Below are 21,009 nucleotides of genomic sequence, written 5' to 3' on the forward strand. Positions count from 1 at the left end.
AAGGAATATGGTTTAATTTCTATTTTATAGTTTGGATTGAGTTTTGGAGATTGGTTTAGACGGAATTTAACTCGGATTTTTTCGATACTTTGAAAAATGGCGTACCGATAATGATAAATGGTTCGAATTCTATGGAACAGTAAATTTTTAAACATTGGTTTAGTTTGGATGAAATGAAGATTTGTTTGAAAAAATGGAAAAAAAACCCGACTTGTTAATTTGATAAAAAAAATTTAAAAAAAAACATTGTATGCCAATTGTATCATTGTAATTACTATAAATTTTAGCAAAGCAGGAAAGTAAGCAAATTCATTGTTTCAAAACGAAAGAATGTTAGAAAGATTTTCGAGGTAGTCTATAGCCACACACAACGAAAACTGTTGTAGAATTGCCAATAGTCTCTCAGACATTTCCCTTGTTTTGACTGTAACTCGTGGGTTTAGACTACCTGCGAGTGTTTGTGCTAATCTCATTTCTTGGAAACTTTGCTCCTTCTTCAAAGTTTCCAAAAAAGAGTAGAAGTTCGGATGTGGTTTTCCAATTGTATGATTGAAGGAGTTATGCCACCCCTCAATGGCATTGTTTGTTTTGGCCTCTCCCTCTAAACAACTCGTGTAGCAGTTCCACCACTCCACATGGAATCGTGGCTTCCTCCTGCGACCCGATCTGCTTAGGTGTCCAATCCATGTGTCCTCAAAATAATTTAGAATGGGTGCCAATTTTTCCTCGTTACTCGTATAATAAAGAGATTCTATAATTGCAGTGTAGTACTCGTCCACACTTTCGGGAGGAACAAAACAAAGTGCAGTTAATTTTTTTAGTTCAAACTGTAATTTGCTATCCCGAGAATATTCTGCAACTAGGGATGTTTTTTGTAGTTTACGCCAAAATGCCTGCGAAAAATGGAAAAAACATCCCTGAATTTGGGTATCCGTGTACGTTTTGGTGATCACATTGATCATGCTCAATTCAAAATCGATTATTATTTTTCGAGGACTTGCAGATGTTTTGCTTTTAATCACTGATAAAAGTTCAGTGTATGTTGCAGAAGTCTTATCAGGTAGCAAACTATACACTAAGGGAATTACACTATTGTTAATCTTAGCATGTATAGTGTAAATTTGAGTGAAAGGATGGGGTGTACTTTTAAACGTCCCATCCATCATCCAAATTTCACTACTTTCTAACTTAGCAAGGTTACGGGGGGTACTAAAAATTAAAATACGTTTCTGAGGGTTTTCGTTGTCATGCAGAAGGAAAGGTTCATCAGAAAAAGAAATAGAAAGATCATGAGGAATTCTAATGTCAGAGAATGTATGTGGTGTAGACAATTGAATATTACTTGCCTGCTTTTGTCTCTGAATAATTCTTCTCAAATTGGGTATTATAGGCATGTTGCTAGCAACATGACTGGGGACATGCTGTGCAACCTCCCTTAAAATGGATCCTGTAGAATCATTGGAGGTGCTTGCAATAGCTTTCATCTCATTAATTGTCTCTCTGATTTCTACATCCATTGCAGAGGCAGAGTGGTTATGTTCAGTGGTTTTCACAACCAAATTATCAACAGTAACCGCTCTGCCACTGCAATGGGTAGTGTAGTATTGCACGCACCTCCAATGATTTCTAGTTAAACTTATTCTTTCCTTACTATATATGTATCCACCATGGTTTAACAGATTTTTTCCCTTCCTAGATTTAATGAAGTTGGCTGCTCCAAGGCTAGACATTATCTGAAAAAAGGAGAAAAGATAAAACATTTAGCTTGATATTTATTAATATTTGTATACAAAACATAACATGTAATCAATCCTTTCTTTTGCCTACTGATGCATCTTCATGGAGTAAGAATAGCACATTGTTACCCCTACACTATCCCACACTTTCCCTACTGATGCACCTTCCTGGAGTTAGAATAGTAAATTGATACCCCTACACTATCCAACACTTTCCCTACTCATGCACCTTCCTGGAGTTAGAATAGTAAATTGATACCCCTACACTATCCCACACTTTCACCAATGATGCACCTTCCTGGAGTTAGAATAGTAAATTGATACCCCTACACTATACAACACTTTCCCTACTGATGAACCTTCCTGGAGTTAGAATAGTAAATTAATAACCCTAACATTATCAAACAATTTCTCTAATGCAGCACCTTCCTGGAGTTATAATAGTAAATTGATACCCCTACACTATCCCACACTTTTCCTACTGATGCACCTTCCTGGAGTTAGAATAGTAAATTGTTACTCCTACACTATCCAACACTTTCCCTACTGATGCACCTTCCTGGAGTAAGAATAGAAAATTGATACCTCTACACTATCCAACACTTTCCCTGCTGATGCACCTTCCAGGAGTTAGAATAGAAAATTAATACCCCTACACTATCCCACACTTTCACCAATGATGCACCTTCCTGGAGTTTGAATAGTAAATTAATACCCCTACACTATCCCACACTTTCCCTAGTGATGCACCTTCATGGAGTTAGAATAGTAAATTGTTACCACTATACTATCCAACACTTTCCCTACTGCAGCACCTTCCTGGAGTTAGAATAGAAAATTGATACCTCTACACTATCCAACACTTTCCCTGCTGATGCACCTTCCTGGAGTTAGAATAGTAAATTAATACCCCTACACTATCCCACACTTTCCCTACTGATGCACCTTCCTGGAGTTAGAATAGTAAATTAATACCCCTACACTATCCCACACTTTCCCTAGTGATGCACCTTCATGGAGTTAGAATAGTAAATTGTTACCACTACACTATCCAACACTTTCCCTACTGCAGCACCTTCCTGGAGTTAGAATAGAAAATTGATACCTCTACACTATCCAACACTTTCCCTGCTGATGCACCTTCCTGGAGTTAGAATAGTAAATTAATACCCCTACACTATCCCACACTTTCACCAATGATGCACCTTCCTGGAGTTTGAATAGTAAATTAATACCCCTACACTATCCCACACTTTCCCTACTGATGCACCTTCCTGGAGTTAGAATAGTAAATTAATACCCCTACACTATCCCACACTTTCCCTAGTGATGCACCTTCATGGAGTTAGAATAGTAAATTGTTACCACTACACTATCCAACACTTTCCCTACTGCAGCACCTTCCTGGAGTTAGAATAGAAAATTGATACCTCTACACTATCCAACACTTTCCCTGCTGATGCACCTTCCTGGAGTTAGAATAGTAAATTAATACCCCTACACTATCCCACACTTTCACCAATGATGCACCTTCCTGGAGTTTGAATAGTAAATTAATACCCCTACACTATCCCACACTTTTCCTACTGATGCACCTTCCTGGAGTTAGAATAGTAAATTGATACCCCTACACTATCCAACACTTTCCCTACTGCAGCACCTTCCAGGAGTTAGAATAGAAAATTGATACCCCTACACTATCCAACACTTTCCCTGCTGATGCACCTTCCTGGAGTTAGAATAGTAAATTAATACCCCTACACTATCCCACACTTTCACCAATGATGCACCTTTCTGGAGTTTGAATAGTAAATTAATACCCCTACACTATCCCACACTTTCCCTAGTGATGCACCTTCATGGAGTAAGAATAGTAAATTGTTACCACTATACTATCCAACACTTTCCCTACTGCAGCACCTTCCAGGAGTTAGAATAGAAAATTGATACCCCTACACTATCCAACACTTTCCCTACTGATGCACCTTCCTGGAGTTAGAATAGTAAATTAATTCCCCTACACTATCCCACACTGTCACCAATGATGCACCTTCCTGGAGTTAGAATAGTAAATTAATACCCCTACACTATTCAAAATTTACCCAACTGCTGCACCTTCTTGGAGTTAGAATAGTAAATTAATACCCCTACACTATCCAACACTTACCCTATTCTTGCACCCCCTGGATTTAGAATAGTAAATTAATACCCCTACACTATCCAACACTTTCCCTACTGCTGCGCCTTCCAGATTTTGGAAAAGAAAATTGTTACCTCTACAGCATGGTACATTTTAAAAATTGTTGCAACTTACAATGTTTGTCTAAATTACCTTTTTTTCCGAATTGGTTTTCTGGCAGACTCCTGTTCAGTGGTATTGCTGAGTCGGTTTGTGTAGACACTTTTGAGGTGATTTGTTGGGGAATGGATAAATAAATGTCTGGAAAAGTTAAAAAAGAAAAAAGTTTGAAAACTGAACGATGTTGAGAAATGTGTTTAGTAAAATTATTCCAAAAAAATTTGCACATGTGATATAAGTTGCTGCACATAACTATTTCCGTAATGAAAAATACATTCTTTAGATATGAAATATAAATCTAAAATTTGAAAATGTAATCATAATTACATTGATTATTTCTTTGAAATTTAGCTATGTGATAGTCAGTCAAATATTTTAAAGGTAAAGAATCCGTGCTGTAAAAAAATACCTTGCTTTTGAGAATTCGCTTTTGTGGATGAGGTGGTAGAGGATGTTTCTTTTTGTTGGCTCAAATTTTTAGTTTTGAGAAAAAAAATCTTTTCAGTTCTAGAAAAAAGGCGAAAAAAAGATAATTAACGGTGGGTAGAAATGTAGTACTTGAGTATTTTTTAAATAAAACAGACATACAATATAACTAGTACTACATGATACTGTCCAAATTAAAACACATTACTGTAGTAGAAATAGAGATATGTACCCCTACCCTACACAAAAATATCACTGATGGTGCTTTTTCCTACAGAAAATATTAAATATTGTTTCTCAAAACTATCCATTAGTTTTCAAATTAGGTACGATACAGGAGGAATAATTGCAAAAGAATGGATTAATAATGTATCGTTATAATAAAATGGGAAAGAAAACATACCTCTTCTAGTAGGTATTTTGTTATCGTGCCTTTATCCTGATGTTTGCTGGAGGTTAAAAGGTTTTTGTGAAAAGATGTTCACTGTTGGTGAAAAAAAAAAAAAAAATTGTTCCTTTGTCAACGTTGGTTATAAAATGAAAATTATGATTTTTATGCGGTGTGAGTGAGTATTAAAAAAAAACACCATTGGCATACATGACTTTATGAAATTTTTATAAATAAATTTTACAAGTAAAACCATGACACAAAAATAACATTTACCTAAACAATTGAGTTTGTCAGTCGTTTACGTGGTAGGGATGTCCAAATAGGTTCAGCTGCTGTGGAATGTAAAAATCTTCCGATTTTCTGGTTGAGGGAAATAAATTACTTGTTTTAATTTTGAGTTTTATTTTATTGATAATATATTGGAAACAGTTCATTTCTTAAGTTTTTATTAATAAGAGCAAAAATATTTTTTGTGGTTTAAGAAAATATATTGCTCTAAAAACTATGGTTAACATATATATTAATAACTTACTAGTATTTGCTCTGTTGTGAATTTCGTGCTCTCTCTGAGGAGGTCGCAGTGCAGGTGACAGAGGGTCAGCTTATTACGTCTGCTCTCTCTGCTAGTTGATAGTCAACTGAGTGCAAAATGGTGTCTCACTTGTATTTATAAGTTTCACTGTGTGTCACTATTAATTTTTTTAAAAACTGCGTTCGTTGTGTTTTTTTTAATGCTTTGTTTTACTGTGGAAAATGATATTTTAAAAATGCTTTAAAAGAAATAATGTTTTTAATCATTTGCTCCGTTTTGGCATCCATTTTGGAACATGTCTTTTGGTATTGTTTACATAGAAACTGTGGTAGGACAAGTTTTACAAGTGAGATTGGTAAAATGGCGCCTACGTGTATGTGTGTTATGTTTTCGTTATTTTACTTACTTAGCGATCTATTCATGTTAAAAATGTGTATGCAATTTAATATATTTTTTCATTACTATTTAAAAACTTACAAATGTCTTAAAACTGATTTTTATGGGGAATTTAGAGTATTAATTTTAATACTCGAGTATTAATTTTAATACCCGAGTATTAATTTGGTACTGAATTTTAGTCGATTTACGAACAGTTCTTCTCCACGTTTTAATACACTTCCCCACCCTAAAACCCCTAATTTCCCTGCATCCCGTGCCAGATTTTATTGTACTTTTAATTTAAAAAAAAAAAAAATCGCGTTGTAATGGTATGCGTTGTAATATACTTCGTTGTTACAGCACTTTTCAGTATTGTAATAGGTTTGGCGTTGTAACACAATTCGTTGTAAAGTAATGCGTTGTAATAGTACTAGCGTTGTAAAAAATGCGATGTAAAGGTATGCGTTGTAATAGCATGCGTTGTAACGTCATACATCCTCACCAAACACTTCTGCAGTCCCAACACTTCCCCCTCACAAAACGTGTTTTACTTTTTTTGGCACATAAATGAAAAACATTCGCAACCAACACTGAGAACTGTTTTCTGCAAATATTTTTTTCATCGGCTTTTTTTTTTTTCCCCCACCCCCTGGTACTCGCTGTATGCTTCTTTACATTGCGCTTGCTGCCAAGGCTTGTGGTTTCACAGTGCCATACATATCCGGTGTTAATGTTGCACACATGGGCTAACAGTTTAACTTGCTTGTCTGTTTTTGAATCTCCAAGATCTGCCTCTCAGTGTTTGAACGCTCTCAGCTTGGCTTTCAGATCTCATTTGTTCTTGATTAATATATACAGGTATGTGTGTGTAGATGGGTAGTTTGTGGGAGTTGTTTGTGACAGAAAAGTTTCACTTAGTGTGTTTGAAATGTAAGCGTGGCTTGTGCATGAATGCATGTGGGACAATGCGGTTGTAATTGAAAGAAAAGTTCGCTCTATTTCTTTTATATGTGAAGAGATCCTGTATTTTATTTGCTTTATTAGTGACATTTTCATTCAAATGAGTTAAAAAACAGGAAGAACGAAAATGTTAAACAAAACTCGAAATATCGTTTAGTTTTGAATTCTGGGGCTGATTCAGGTCCAGATGCACTAAAGGACTGGTCGCAAAAAGCGGTTTCAAATCGTGCACAGAGTTTCTGCGACCAGTCTTTAATTGTGGGATGTGGCGTGCAGCCCCGCCTGCCTAGTAAATAGTTCTTTGGCAGGCCGCTATTTGATCTCAAACATCAGAATGGTGACCAACCATTAACAGCAAACCACCATCCCAGTGTTTACCTTTCCAAACGAAATGTGTGTTTTTTTAACCAGCACATATTTCTCGAAGGATCCACTGCTGTTAAAAAAAAGCATTTGCAATGCAAATTGGTCTTGCATTTCCTTGAGTTAGAGAGTTGTAAATGATAATGTCTGTTACGCAGGTATGTGGCGTTTAGTGGTATTATGTGGGTTGGATTGAAATTGTTAGTTGTGCAGTAGTGTGGCATGGAATAGTGTAGTGTGGAGTGGATTTGTGGAGTGTAATTGTGTGGCGAAGTGTGCAGTGGAATTATGTGGATAGTAATTATGTGGTATTGAGTGTACTGGGATTATGTGGAGTTGGATTGTGTGTTATGGAGTGTAATTATGTGGAATGGTATTTTGTGGTGTGGTATATAGTGGAGTTTGTGGTATGCTGTTGAGTTTTGTGACATGATGTTAAATTCTGTGGTGTGTTTTGTAATTGTGTTGTTGAGTTGTATTATGTGGTTTGGACTGGAAATGTGTGGAGTTGAATTGTGTGGTGCAGAATTGTGTGGATCATTTTGCCTTTTTGGTTACGATAAAAAAAGGTAGGATCTAAGCTACTGATATGTGTCTTAGGGTGTTAAAAAAAGATCTAAGTTCAAACAGTTGAAGATTTTATGCGATAATCATGCAGAAAGAAATGTATCAGTCTGCAATATCCATTACAGATTCATAGAGCAGGCAACAGAAGCATTTCAATAGATTCTGTTAACCAAAATGTGCCTCCATATAACAGAGGCTGTCATTCTTTTCAACAAATGCAAAACACTTTGCCTGATTTGTCCTTGGCTCGTAGCATAAATTCGAAGGATTTATTTAAGATTTGTCTTTACAATCAAGAAATACCAATGGCTGACCAAATTGGTCCCTATTACTGCAGCTGGCCTGGAGGTGATGAGAGTGCTTGCCAAAGTGAGTTTGCGCAGGACAGCCACAGCAGTGCCTTCTCCTAAGTGAGATCACCAAATCACAATCCATGGAACATCTGCGCTATTTCACCATTATCGACAGAGACAAGACCAAAAAGGTTCACAGACAGAAGTGACCACTAGACAAGTTACTCATCCCAGTGACGGCAAAGTAACATCTGACCATCTCCCAAGGTGAGTGATGACATAAGATGTTTCACATATGCCCTTGATTTAAAATCTCATGAATTAAATTGGCGGGTAAGCCACATCCTTCAAAAATCAAGTGCATGATATACTTGTATATTTTAATGTATGACAATTATGACATATCTAACAATCTCAAAGCAATTTATAAATAAGCAACACATTGAATTACTTTCCAATGAGACTATGTCACCATGCATTTTACTAGTGACTACTGAATGAGCAAGGCGATCTAAACAATTATATGGATTTTTTGCAAGTCCTTTACATTTATCATGTGAACCTTTTGCTTACATTTTTATTAAACTAATAACATATAAACTGATATAGAACAAAGAAGAAATTATTTGTTGCAAAGGACCACTTTTAAATCGTTTTGGACAAACATCATGGCATTGTGCAGATCACTGGGCATCTTTGGCGGGGCTTCCAGGTTTGCAGGTTGCCTTCAGACCATGAGGCCTTTCTTCGGGTTTTCTCAAGCAGTGCTCACTCCAAACACAAGCTCACTGTTAAAAAAAAATATGAAGATTTAAAATCACAATAATCTCTATATTATTCTTAGCAACTGAAATACAAAACGGGAGGATGTGGCTTGTTTGTCCTTATAAGACTAATACAAATTGAAAATATATATATATATTTTTTTAGAGTTTTTGTAAAGTGTTCGAACTACTGTTGCCATCAGAGATTGCTAGTAAGAGGGAAAGAGCCACTGGAAGAAATAGTGTGGTAACATGCAGGTAAGGCAGGAAAACATAGGCGTAGTCCTGCAATGGTGGAAGAATGAAGTCTCCAATGTTCACCTGGAATGCAAGGATTAAGTGATTTTAGGCAACTCTTAGGTGTCTGACCGGATGTAGGAAAAACATTTCTGGGGAGGAGCAAGCAGTACGCTGGTCTGTGTCAACAGAGGTGAGGCCAAAAGAAGAGCTAACAAAAGAGATACCAGAAAAAAGAGAGATGAGATTCACAAGCATAAATTTCGCCGAAAACCTGGAGAACAACTTTAAGCAGAGTCCTGCCCTCCTCAGTGAACAGAGGACGGAAACTATTGAAAAAGGATTTCTAAATGGCACATTTTTCAATCATGTGCAAAAGAAACAATCGATGGACGGAACGCTGGACATTGCAAACATTCACCCCCAGTCACAAGGATCTGGGTTAAATCCATCATTCTTTTGCTCACCACACCACCACAGTTTGGAGCCAGCCATATGCAAATCTGTCTTGACCCTGTTGCTTGTGGGAACAGTCCAATCCGAACTGCTAAGCCAGGTCCTCCCTGGATAGGAAACAAGCATCCTGGGACCAGTTTCAAGGCATCACCCTTCATCAGCCAGGCTAGCTTGAATCCAGAGGTGTAGTGAGCACGGGACCCACGTCTGGGCATACCCTTCCCACATAGGGCACCATATGCAAAAGAAACAATTGATGGACAGAATGCTGGACAATGCAAACATTCACCACCCAGTCACAAGGATTTCGGTTAAATCCATCATTCTTTTGCTCACCACACCACTCCAGTTTGGATAGGCAAGCTTGAATCCAGTGGTGTAGTGAGCACGGTCCCAGGATGCTTGTGTCCGGTCCATGAAAGTAATGGCTTGGCAGTTCGGGCTGGACTGTTCCTATGAGGCACAGGGTCAAGACTAATTTGCATATAACTGTGTCTGAACTGGGGTGGCGAAGTGAGCTAAAGAACGATGATGTATTCAACCCAGATCTGTGACTGTGGGTGAGTGTCTGAAAAGTTTCAGCGCTCCGTCCATCATCTCCTTGTGTTTACATTTTTCAATCAACCTTCAGTAAGCAGGCTTGCTGCTAAATTTCAGCGAACGCTGTATACTATCAAAATGATTGAGGAACCTGGGAGCATGAATTTTGTCATGGACATTTTGCTGTTACAAAATCAATTATAACGTTTTAAAATGGACAGATTTGTTACCATTACCCTCTGCCTGAACTACTCTAAAGATCAGCCCTCATTTAGATCTGAGGGTTGGTACACCTCTATCAATGCTGTATGAACTGTCACCATCCGCTATTTATTTATTCAGGTTTTTTGCGAAGTACTGGCTGTGATCTTTTGACAAAGTATTCTTCTGCCTGCTGCCAACTATACATGCCCTTAGTTGCAGGGGCAGCTGGGGTGGCAGGAGAATGACAGGATAGTTTCAAACTTCAGCATAGTGCTGCCATGCTTATGTCCCCGTATGAACCTGTACCCTTAAGAATCTCTGTGACTTCTCCCTCATGCAGTACTATGCATGAGACCCTAGGTACCACGGTAATCGCTAGGATTACATTGCCTGTATTAAGAAAGCATCAGCTGAAAATGGTAAATCCAATATTTATTTTTCATCTGGGACTTCTTGTGTATCCTAGGAAAGTTAAACCTATGAATTACCATGGTGCCTTGGAATGCTGGGGAGGCGGAGACCTTTTCCACCTTGGGGTTCAGGGAACCCGTGGTGTGCTGCAAATACCAGGGATAATAGGGGAATCTCCTGCTTCACCGCTACCTCCGTTGCATCTCTCCTCCCAACAGGATGCATGAAAATTGGGTTTTTATATGAGGTGTGATGGTTTACTCACCAATGTAATGGCCATAGCCTACCACAGAAGATGGTTCATTGCAAGCTTCCATGGCTGTGAGATCTGGGTCATCATTCTGTAGACTTCTTTTTAACTATTAAGAACAGATACTTTTACTCTGAATAGTACTTTTATCAACCTTTTGCCTGGACTTTCCAGAGGAAGCTGGGATAAGGTGTAATGGTGAAAATGTAGCTTTAAGGTTGTGAGAAAGTGGGTCTTGACCTTTTAGTCTTCCTTGATTTATTTTTATTTTAGAACCTCCTAGTTTTTGGCATCTCTGTTGTGAGTCTCATTCACTGTAAGCTTCTGTAAAATGGCTTTCAGTGCTAATCTGCAGTGTCTAGTGTCTAAAATAAGGTCTGCTGAGTTGCAACTGGGTTAAGGTGCTCTCTGCTGGTTACATGTGAAGATGTGTGCACATGCATAAATACACACATGTGCAGGCAGAGTGAGTGGGACAACAGCCTAACTCAGCATTGCATCTGCACACAGATACATCTTACAAATGGGACCTTTAATAAATTATGACCTGTGTCGGCCTTATAATGTAATTGGTCATGCGACAATTTCTCCTTGACTCTAGTGTAAGTCTGTAGTGCTTTACTTTATGTCTGTTGTGCTTTACTGTATGCACATTGTGAGTTAATTCTCCACCAAAGTATAAACTTTGCATCTGCTTAACCTAGAAAAAAGACGAATGTCTCTTTTATTAGGTTTAGAAGGTACCTGTTGCAAACAGGATATTCTTTTGGCCAAATAGGTGCTCCTTCGTGTACTTTGGGTGTTACAGTATTTTCTAGTGCCAGTCCTCAATAAGATTCAAGCTTTGTACTACTAGCTTTCGTTCAAGTTAATTTTGGTGCTGGCATGCTGAAGAAACGAAGCCTATCCTAGACAATAGGTCAATTTGGAGAGAATTTGCCTGCTCCTGGGAGAGGAAGTGGCAGAGTGGTATCTGCATCAGCAAAAATTAACTCGCTCTTACTTACAGGACTGGGCATGCCTGTTCTGACAGAAGCAAAGAGAGGCACTCAGACCTCTGGCAATACTTTATGTAATTTTTCTCCCTCCACAGCAGTGGCCGAAGGCTTAGGGGCACTGTCACATGTTTTTGGTCCCAAGCAGGATTGGGAAATCACCCCTAGGAAAGGTCAGTGCCCTGTGGCAATATGTGGAGTGGAGTACGCTTTTGACAGTCTCCTACCTCTGGACATGGACAGTGCCCCACTGGAACATTGGCTTGTGGAGAACATTTAATTTCTTTCCCCTAGGAAGACCAGGTCCTTGAGACAGAACCAAGTAAAACGCTCCCCCCCCCCTCATGTAGGTGCCCCGCTGACTGTGTTTCTATCTGGGGAGCAAGACCACCAATTACCTCCCACTAAAGAGGGCGAAGAAACAGCCAGGCTCCTCCGTCAGCACTCAACAATGTGCAAGACAGAACCAGAGCTGGCCAGCTTGGCTTTCCAAGCTTGAGTTGTCATGCAGCCCACCAGGAAAGAGCCCAGGTGACCTCCACATGGGGCAAGGGCACCTGATTCACCTAAGAAAGAAATGCAGCAATTAGTGGTTTTGCTGAAAAACTAGCCAAGAAAATAAAAATATACCAGCTTGAAGCAGCGAGATCAAAGACCTACACCCAGCTGGAAGTGTCACTCCATACACCACAAGGGGCCCAATAAATGTGCATATTTTGCTTGGTAACACCCTAGGAGGTATGTGGCATCATTAGAACCACTGGTCTGCTTTTATGCAAAGAGGGCTACCAAGAGAGCAGCAGGCCCCGGCAGGAGCAATAGCCTTACTTTTGGGCCCCAAAAGGAGTGGCCCATAGAAAGCTTTCCTTTATTTGTAAGCACTGCTGGAACTGAGACTTTCTGGTGTGCATGGATTTTTGTGTTACCAGGTCCTGTGTTTCCTCTGCATCCAGGTTAAAGATAGAAAAAACCTCTCAAACTGGCTTTCGTGACTTGCACATACCTGATAGTTAAGCACTGCAAATTCAGTTTTATGTCATTGAAAGGTGGTACCATCCTGAAGGGTTTCATTATTGATTTGGTTTGTGGTAGATTCTGTATTTTGTCTTTAATGATTGTGGTGACAATCCGGTAAAGCCAATATTCTATACTTTTAATGAATGTGCCCCTCATGTTGTGGCTCGAGGGTACATTTAGGGAGTTTTCCGACCCCTGGGACCTGTCTTCAGTGTGTGTCCCTGTTTGTTGTGAGGCCAATCAGAAGGTGTCTCCATTGGCATTTCCATCTGCCATTCAATATACATTTAATCTGTGCATGGTGTGAATACTGAATACCAAATAGGAAGTATTGTGGTACCTTAATATTGTGGACAAAATATCAAGACCCTCCTATATAGAAAGGTTTATATATACATTTTCTATACCTAACTCCATATATATGCACGTTGACAATATTTATCTTCAAGGTTTGTAGATGCGGAGTTAAGAATTAAAAATCTATCATTCTTCTACATGCACATATCTTTCGATATATTTTAGTTCTCAGCATTTTGTCCTTGATTTTTTAGGTACCATGATAATCCTTTTCTTACTAGCCAGTTGTAAAAACTTAGTATTCAGTTGTGTAATAAAGTACACTTCACTTTTATAAGACAAAATACTGGCTGCACAGCAAATTATTGAGTATTTGTTATGTTGCAGAGTTCTGAGTCTCTAGCCCACAGCATTTACCTTGAAAAAGCTTCTCTGCCTCACTACCCAGAATGTCAAGTGTGAAAATGCGTAAGTTAGTTTCCAGTCAGGGGGTTCGCAGTATGGGGGACACAAGACAGCATTTACGAGAGGTCCCATGTGTTACAGTGGGGCCCACTATTCACTTTTTGCCCAGTGAACTACTGTGCCACATTCCATACAAAGGTCTACGTATAGTTTGTTCTGGTCATGCATGAGTCTCCATGGTCAGAGGCTGCAATAATACTTTTCATTAAATCGATTTATAAGCATGAATCCATGTTTCCTGAACAGTTAATTTGAATATTGTACTTTATTAACCATTATTACTAATTTTAAGAACTTCAGAAGGAAGAAACATTGAATCAGTTTTGCCAGGATTCAAACCTATGACCTGCAAGTTGCACACAGATCTCTGTGGTAGATGGCCAACATGCTTACCTGTCTGAAATAAGAAATCACATCTATGGGAGCCAATAGCATAATAGACATGTCCTGTTTAAGATTGTTGTTTTTTTCAAATGCAATGTTTGTTTATTTTGTTTGAGGATAGATCCTGACAGCAAATATGGACCATCAGGCCTAAAGTCTTTTCCCTGTATCTGCCCGATGCAATGCTGTAGACTCTACTTGGTCTGCAGCTTTGTTTGTGCTCTCGCGCCAGAATTACGCCAGTCTGAAATGGGTTGTTTACAAATATATGAGGTCGCAAACTACTCCAGAGCCCACAATGCTGGTTACTAGATGCCACAGATCATCAAACTGTTCCATAAATAGGCCTATGTTTTTTTACGCACTATAAGGACAAAACTTCATTAGATCATTGTTGACATGAGAAAATATATAGGGTTAGTTTCTAGAATTGTGTCATTCAGCAGTATTGTAACTATCAGGCAAGAACAGGACATATCAAGCTAGAGCATCTATGTGGTGCTAGACCGCAGCAGAGCTCAGGGGATGAGGAGCTGTCGGTGGGAACCTGCCACCGCTTTTAACACTGAGAAGATTGAGGGCCACATTTCAAGGACATGTAGCCGTGGGCGTTGGGGCAGACAAGCACTGTTGAGGGCAAGGTCACGTTCAGGCAGCAGTGACTGCTAGATGCTTCATGTCCCTCCCAGATATGCCTCATCTTCTCATATGGCCCTCTGAAAGGTGAGCCATCCCCTGTCAGGTGGGGTCAGTTGACTTTGAATGCTCAGGGCAAGCACATTACTCGCCCTGTGCCCTGGAAAACTGTTCTGCCACTGGCTGTCTGCCCTTGTCGCATACTCTCAGAGGCACACAATAGACTTGATTTTGGGGTGAAATTTAAAGGAGTCTACCCTCATGTCTCCAGTGTTTATTGGTACCCTACTCTGCTGAACTCCAGCTGCCATTATGTGCCAGCAGCCCTAGCATGTGCTCTTGTAACAAAGGACTGTGATGAAGATGAGCCATTATATGCTAAAATATAGTTACCTGATTCTGACTTGATATCACTGCCAAGGAGAGCACCCCTTGTCCTTAACTTTTCATAAGATATTGTATCACATGTTAACTCTTCAGAAAGCAAGTAGGCAGGCCGGTGGTCTTGGTTAGATCTCTTCAGAGCCTACACATTTATTTGGTATTTTTCCCATAAGCTGTTTTTAGGTTTCGCCAACACAGCACTTGCGCTATGTTTGTGAAATATATTGTATTTAATATAAAATCTAAAAGGGCTCACATTCGCTTTCTTGCTTTCCTAGCTTTTCATTGGTTTCTGTGCTTGCCACTTACTTTTCCTCCATTTCTATTGGCTTCAGCATAGTTTCCTGCACTTACCAATGCTTGTTACTCTTGTGCTTCCTTTACTGTTTCCATCCTTGTTTCTGGAACTGTTTTGTCTGCCATCGAGTGATCATTCCCCTTCCTCTATCACTCTTGCACTGGTTTTCCTTTCTTCCACTTCTATTTCATACATTCTCAGCGCATTTATATGATCATCCTCACCTGGCTGCAGCATTTCAAGTGTGCATGCAGGCTCTGTGTTTTTTTATTCTTTCATTTAGCATTACACGAGGCTTGGAACACATCGTGCTCCAAGCCTCCATCCCTCTTCAGACTGTAATTGGTATGTTTGCATCAATCGCACAAACCTCTGATGTTCACTGCTTTCCCTATCCTTGACACCGCCCGCTTGCATCTTCAAATGATGTTGGGATCGAAGGGATGGAGCAGCGGCAGTATTTACATGACTTTTTTTTATTTTATTATTTTATTTAAAGCTTTTACATTTTCAATTAATTTATTTAAAGCTTTTACAGTATTACATTAGCTCTTGACAGTATACAACAGTAGTGGCTGACAGCCGCATAGACTCATAGCAAGTTATGAAATCATAATACATATAGTTTTTATGGAGATGGAGCATCACAAGCACGCAATAACGTATATTAAGGATATATACATGATCAATACTTTTCATTGAATTTCCCAGAACATAACCTTCTTTACCCCCCTCTGATGCATCAACAAATGGGATGCGAAACAAATAGAGGGATGGCAAGACTAATCAACATCATTTCCTTCCGGCTCTCCAGTTTTCTTACCCACAAGATATTGTTGGTCTAACCCCTAAAAACCTTTAGGCGAATCTGAGGAGGTAATAGCTCATTGTAAATTTCAGACTGCGTATTACAGTATAACATATCTTTGGACCAAACCGCCATTTTTGGAACTGGGCCCTTTGCCCTACATATTGCTACTCTGCGCTTGGCAAGTAGTAAACCCATTGCAATCAGCCGTCTGACATCTTTCTTTAGATTTTTGGTGTAACCCAATAATGCAAGCAGCGGATCTGACGTTAGTGAGAGCCCGGTAACTTCTTTTAGTGTACTAATAACCATGTCCCAAAATTCAGCAATCTTAGGGCAGCACCAGGCTACGTGCATGAACCCAGCCTCTTCCTCGCTGCAGCGGTAGCAAGCTGCCGAGTCACGTAGGCTGTACCGACACAGTCTCTCCGGTGTGTAATAGACCCTGTTGAGGAATTTGAAATGGATAAGGCAATGTCTGCCATTCAGTGAGATGCCTTTAGTCGCTTTGCAACAATACTGCCAAGTACTATCATCCATAACAATCCCCAGGTCACCCTTCCATTCTAGTCTGGCTTTCGCGGTTTGCGTCTTCCTGGTTTCCTGCATCAAGTCATAAATAGTAATGTTCTTAGAGGGGGAGGAGGAACGCAGAAGGTAAATGAGGGGCAATAATTCTGGGGGTTCCTGCATGTCGTCCCCGAGCAACTCATGTAAAGCATGTCTAACTCTATATAAGTGGTAGTGTGTAAGTGGTGTGGCGTAATGCCCCTCAGCCTCAATGTCTGTTCACCCACAAACCCCACCATCTGAGAATAAATCTCCCATTTTATTAATGCCTAGTGTCGTTAAGGCCTACATGACTTATTTTTCTCTACTAAGAGCCAGTGGCACCACTTCATAGGTATCAAGGGAGAGTACATAAGTGCTGCTGCCTGTCTGTTTAGTAAATCCTGCCAAGCATGTACTGTAGAGTTAATAGAGTCCAGTGTACCAGCTCTCCGATGGGGGCTTTGAACAGCTTTTGCGGGAGAGTGAGAGGGTCAGCTGCCACCCTCTCAATCTGCAAGTGCGGAAGATTCTGTGGGCCATCAATCCAGTAGTGCACATGGGAGCACTGCGCAGATCTATAATATAAATCTAGATCTGATGGGTTGAGGCTGCCCATGGAATAGGGCAGTGTAAGAGTGTTCCATTCAACTCTAGGCTGCTTATCAGTCCAGGCAAGCTTGGTTAATAATGAGCGAAGAACCCTGAACATGAGTTTTGGGAGAAATATAGGAATGTTTTGAAACAGGAATAGAAGTCTAGGGAGAACTATCATTTTCATGAGGGAGATGCGGCCTATTAGTGATAATGGGAGTCGAATCCAATGATTAATATGGTCTTCAAGCCTGGAGACAGCTTTCCCATAATTCTCATTGAGCACCAATTCCGAGTTTTTGTGCACTTGTACACCTAAGTGTCAAACTGGATCAGAGATCCATTGCAATGGGAAGTCCAGTGTAATTGGTGTCATGGAAGGGGTGAGAGGAACAATAACGGATTTAGCCCAGTTGACTTTGAGACCTGATGCTGTGCAGAATCGCATGACCTCATTAAGTATTGGGGTTAGATTGGTTCCTGGCTCTCGAATGTACAAAAGCTTGTCATCAGCATACGCTGATAGGATGAGATTGTAACTAGGGAATTGAATTCCTCTGTGCCCATGGTACTCTCTCACTACACATGCCAAAGGTTGCGCCACTATGGTGCACAGCAGGGGAGACAGTGGACAACCCTGTCGAATGCCTCTCGAAATCGCAATGGGAGACTTGACATCATCACCGACCCTAACGCTGGCTACCAGCATGGTATATAAGATTGTTATCAGATTGAGGATGACCTCTCCCACACCCACTCAACTTAATACTGCCTTCATAAAGGCCCACTCCACAGAATCAAATGCCTTCTCCGTGTCTTTGACCGCTGGATTTGTATGTTGAATTGCTCCGAATACAGTTCTCAGGTTATACGCTAGAGTGTGTACTGGAACAAATCCCGCATGCTCCAGTCTGACTATGTACAGGACAAACGGAGCAAGTCTGTACGCTAGAATTTTAGCAAAGACTTTGGTGTCCAAATTGAAGAGTGACAATGGCCTGTAGGACGAGCATTCATTTGGGGGCTTTCCTGGTTCCAGCAAGGTCACTATGAACACCTCCCTCATTGAGGGGGGCATTACTCCTCCCTCTATCAGGTCTTCAAATAGTGTGGCTAAATGTGGTATGAACAGTTCCTTAAATGTGTTATAGAATGTCACTGTGAGCCCATCTTGACCTGGAGTGCTGCCATCCCGCATAGCATTGAGTGCAATACGGATTTCGTTGGGGTCAAGGGGGCCCATAAGATGCTCACTGTAAGCGTTGGTAAGCCATGGCATTTGTATGTGCTCTAGGTAGTCTTGTATTGCGACATTGTCTGGAACAATCTTAGAGCTATACAGCTCCGTGTAATACCTGCGGAATCTATTTGCGATCTCCAGAGGCTCAAGCAACAGACCATCATCTTCGGCCCGTAGCTCCACGATCGAGACGGATTCTCTGTTGCATCTTAGCAGTGCAGCAAGAACTGAGACAGGACGCTCACTCTCGCCATACGTCTTAGTTGAAGCATACTTGCTCATGTGCTTCACCTCGCTGTCTGCAACCTCATGATTTTCCTCAAGAGTTGTTTTGTGATCTTCTAGGACCTGAGCGTCGCCACCCTGCAGGACGGTTTGCTCCATCCGAGCCAATTGCCCTTCGAGTGTCGACAGTCTATTCCTTAACCAGCGGAGCGCTCCAGCATGTAACCCCTCTAACGAATACTTTAAACGTTTCCCACACCATGGAGAAATGGTCAACCGACCCAACATTCGTGTTAAAAAAGTCTTCGATGGATGTGACCAACTCAGTTTTAAAAACTATGTCTAATAGGGAATATGGGGGAAACCTCCATGTTAAGGGAGCGTTCTTCATCTGGGAGAATGTCACTGTCCAACAGTTCAGGGGAGTGATCCAAGAATGAGCGGGGGAGCGGCTTGCAAGCTCCCACCCGAGGTAATAGCGATCTTTGAACTCAACCAGTAATCAATTCTGGTCTGGATGATGTGTGGTGCCGAATAGTGGGTAAAGCCCCCTGCTCCATTATCTGGGATTGATAGGACGGGATATAAAGAGGAACACTCTCCCCATTATACCGTCTAAGCTACTACCATCCGATAGCTATTGAGTAGTGCAATTGCTTACATTGGCATCGCCTCAAATTGTACAGGGTAACAGCGTAACTTCAAATAATTTCCAGTCTCCCTGCACATATTATGTCTTCACACTATGTTACCTTACTGATCAATTACTGGATGCCTGTCAGGCTGCCCCTTTACAACTCGCAATTAAGTTGTGCATGCTGACCTGTAGAGGGGAGTAGTAGGAAAACGCTGTGGACAGTATACTTATAGGAGTTATTGTTCATCCCTGTCCGAATCCGCTCATCCTGTGGCAGCAGCTGAGTCAGTTTTTCCCTTGCGGGGCTTATCGTTCTACCTCTTCTTCAGGAAATGCAGTACTTGTTTTGAGTCCGTAAAAATATGTGATTTCCCATCTACCTGAATGCGCAATTTAGCGGGGTGCATCATATTATAGTCTAAGTTCAGAACCCATAGTTTCCTATATTAAGGCAAAAATTGTCGACGGGCATCCTGGACTTGTGTAAAGTCAGGGTATAACGAAATGTCCATGCCTTCATAATGCAGCTCTTGTAGCTCCCTGGCCTTGCCTAGGGCTGCATCCTGATTCCCGCAACTAATCAACTTAGCTATGATGGGACTCATGGGGCCCCTAAAACTGGTCTGGGGCCAGTGACCTATGGGCCCGTTCTAGAATGAGAAGGTATCTCTGCCAAACAGGGTGACCAAGAGGTGCTCCACGAAGAGTTCCATGTTTGGGATGTTGGTGGATTCTGCAATGCCAATCAACCTGATGTTATTGCACCTGGAGCACTCCTCTAAATCCTCTGCCTTACTTTGCACTGCCTATAGGATTTTGTCCATCTTTGTCTGGGCGAGTGAACCAGATGTCACAACGTCTTTTGCATCTGAGACCCTTTTTTCCACTGCAACGAGCCTTTCCGTATGTTTGTGGAGGCGCCCCTACATTCTGTCGATACTGAATGTTAATGCGTCAATTTTGCTATCAATTTTGGTCAAACTGCGTTGCTTCAAGTCCGGATCTATTGTGGCGTCGCCTGCTTCAGCGCCAGATTCTGAGGTGTTCTTATCCAGATCTTGCTGTCTAGGCATTTTAAGGGGTTAAAAGTGTAGCTTAGATTGTGATTTGTCCGTGCGCCCCATTGTGTTCAAAATCAGTGCACTCCCTTTACAGTTATTCTTTGCCAAGGAATAGGTATGGACACAACGAGCAGCTAGACTAAAAAAAATCAAGTAATCGCTGCGCCTGTAGACCCCCAATACACAGGCTGAGTCCAGTCTTGTTGTTTCTTATTGGCAATCGCTGATAATTGCTGATCATGTCCTGAGACGCCAGAAAGGGACACGCACAGTATTCACTCTCTGGGTGCTGCAACAGATCACCCTATAGCGTCCATGTAACCTCTGTGCGAATACAGAAGTATAGGAAGGGCCTACACCCCTATATGCAGATCACAATGAAGGAGGAGCGCTCACAGCTCCATCCCACAGCAAGGTCACCAAATGTCTATCCTTGCGGTGTCCGTAGGATGCTGGCAATTCAGGGCAGCCCCCACGGGTCCCGTTTGCTGGGCCGTGTGGGTGATCCCAGGCTCCCACCCCCATGCAAGATTGAAACTTCCTGTCTCCCCTCAGTGACGGGGGCGAAGCATGGGCGACCACCAGGAGCGCGTCCCAGCTCCCCGTAGGGCC

General features: G+C 41.0%; 1 protein-coding gene and 1 long non-coding RNA gene across 2 annotated transcripts in view; one reads left to right on the forward strand and one right to left on the reverse strand.

Annotated features, from left to right (window-relative positions):
- Positions 1-7,996: 7,996 nt before the first annotated feature.
- The window catches only part of LOC146784195 (uncharacterized), a 30,728-nt gene continuing 17,715 nt past the window's right edge, over positions 7,997-21,009 (forward strand). Inside the window, exon 1 of the long non-coding RNA XR_014970571.1 lies at positions 7,997-8,212. This is a non-coding gene — a long non-coding RNA (uncharacterized LOC146784195). The remainder of the gene's footprint in view (positions 8,213-21,009) is intronic.
- LRRC74B (leucine rich repeat containing 74B) overlaps positions 8,468-21,009 on the reverse strand; it is a 412,716-nt gene continuing 400,174 nt past the window's right edge. Inside the window, exon 13 of the mRNA XM_085634037.1 lies at positions 8,468-8,733. Within this exon, the coding sequence (XP_085490163.1) occupies positions 8,703-8,733 (31 nt within the window). The 3' untranslated portion in view covers positions 8,468-8,702. The remainder of the gene's footprint in view (positions 8,734-21,009) is intronic.

Source organism: Triturus cristatus, chromosome 11, assembly GCF_964204655.1.
Source record: "Triturus cristatus chromosome 11, aTriCri1.1, whole genome shotgun sequence".
Classification (NCBI taxonomy): Eukaryota; Metazoa; Chordata; class Amphibia; order Caudata; family Salamandridae; genus Triturus; species Triturus cristatus.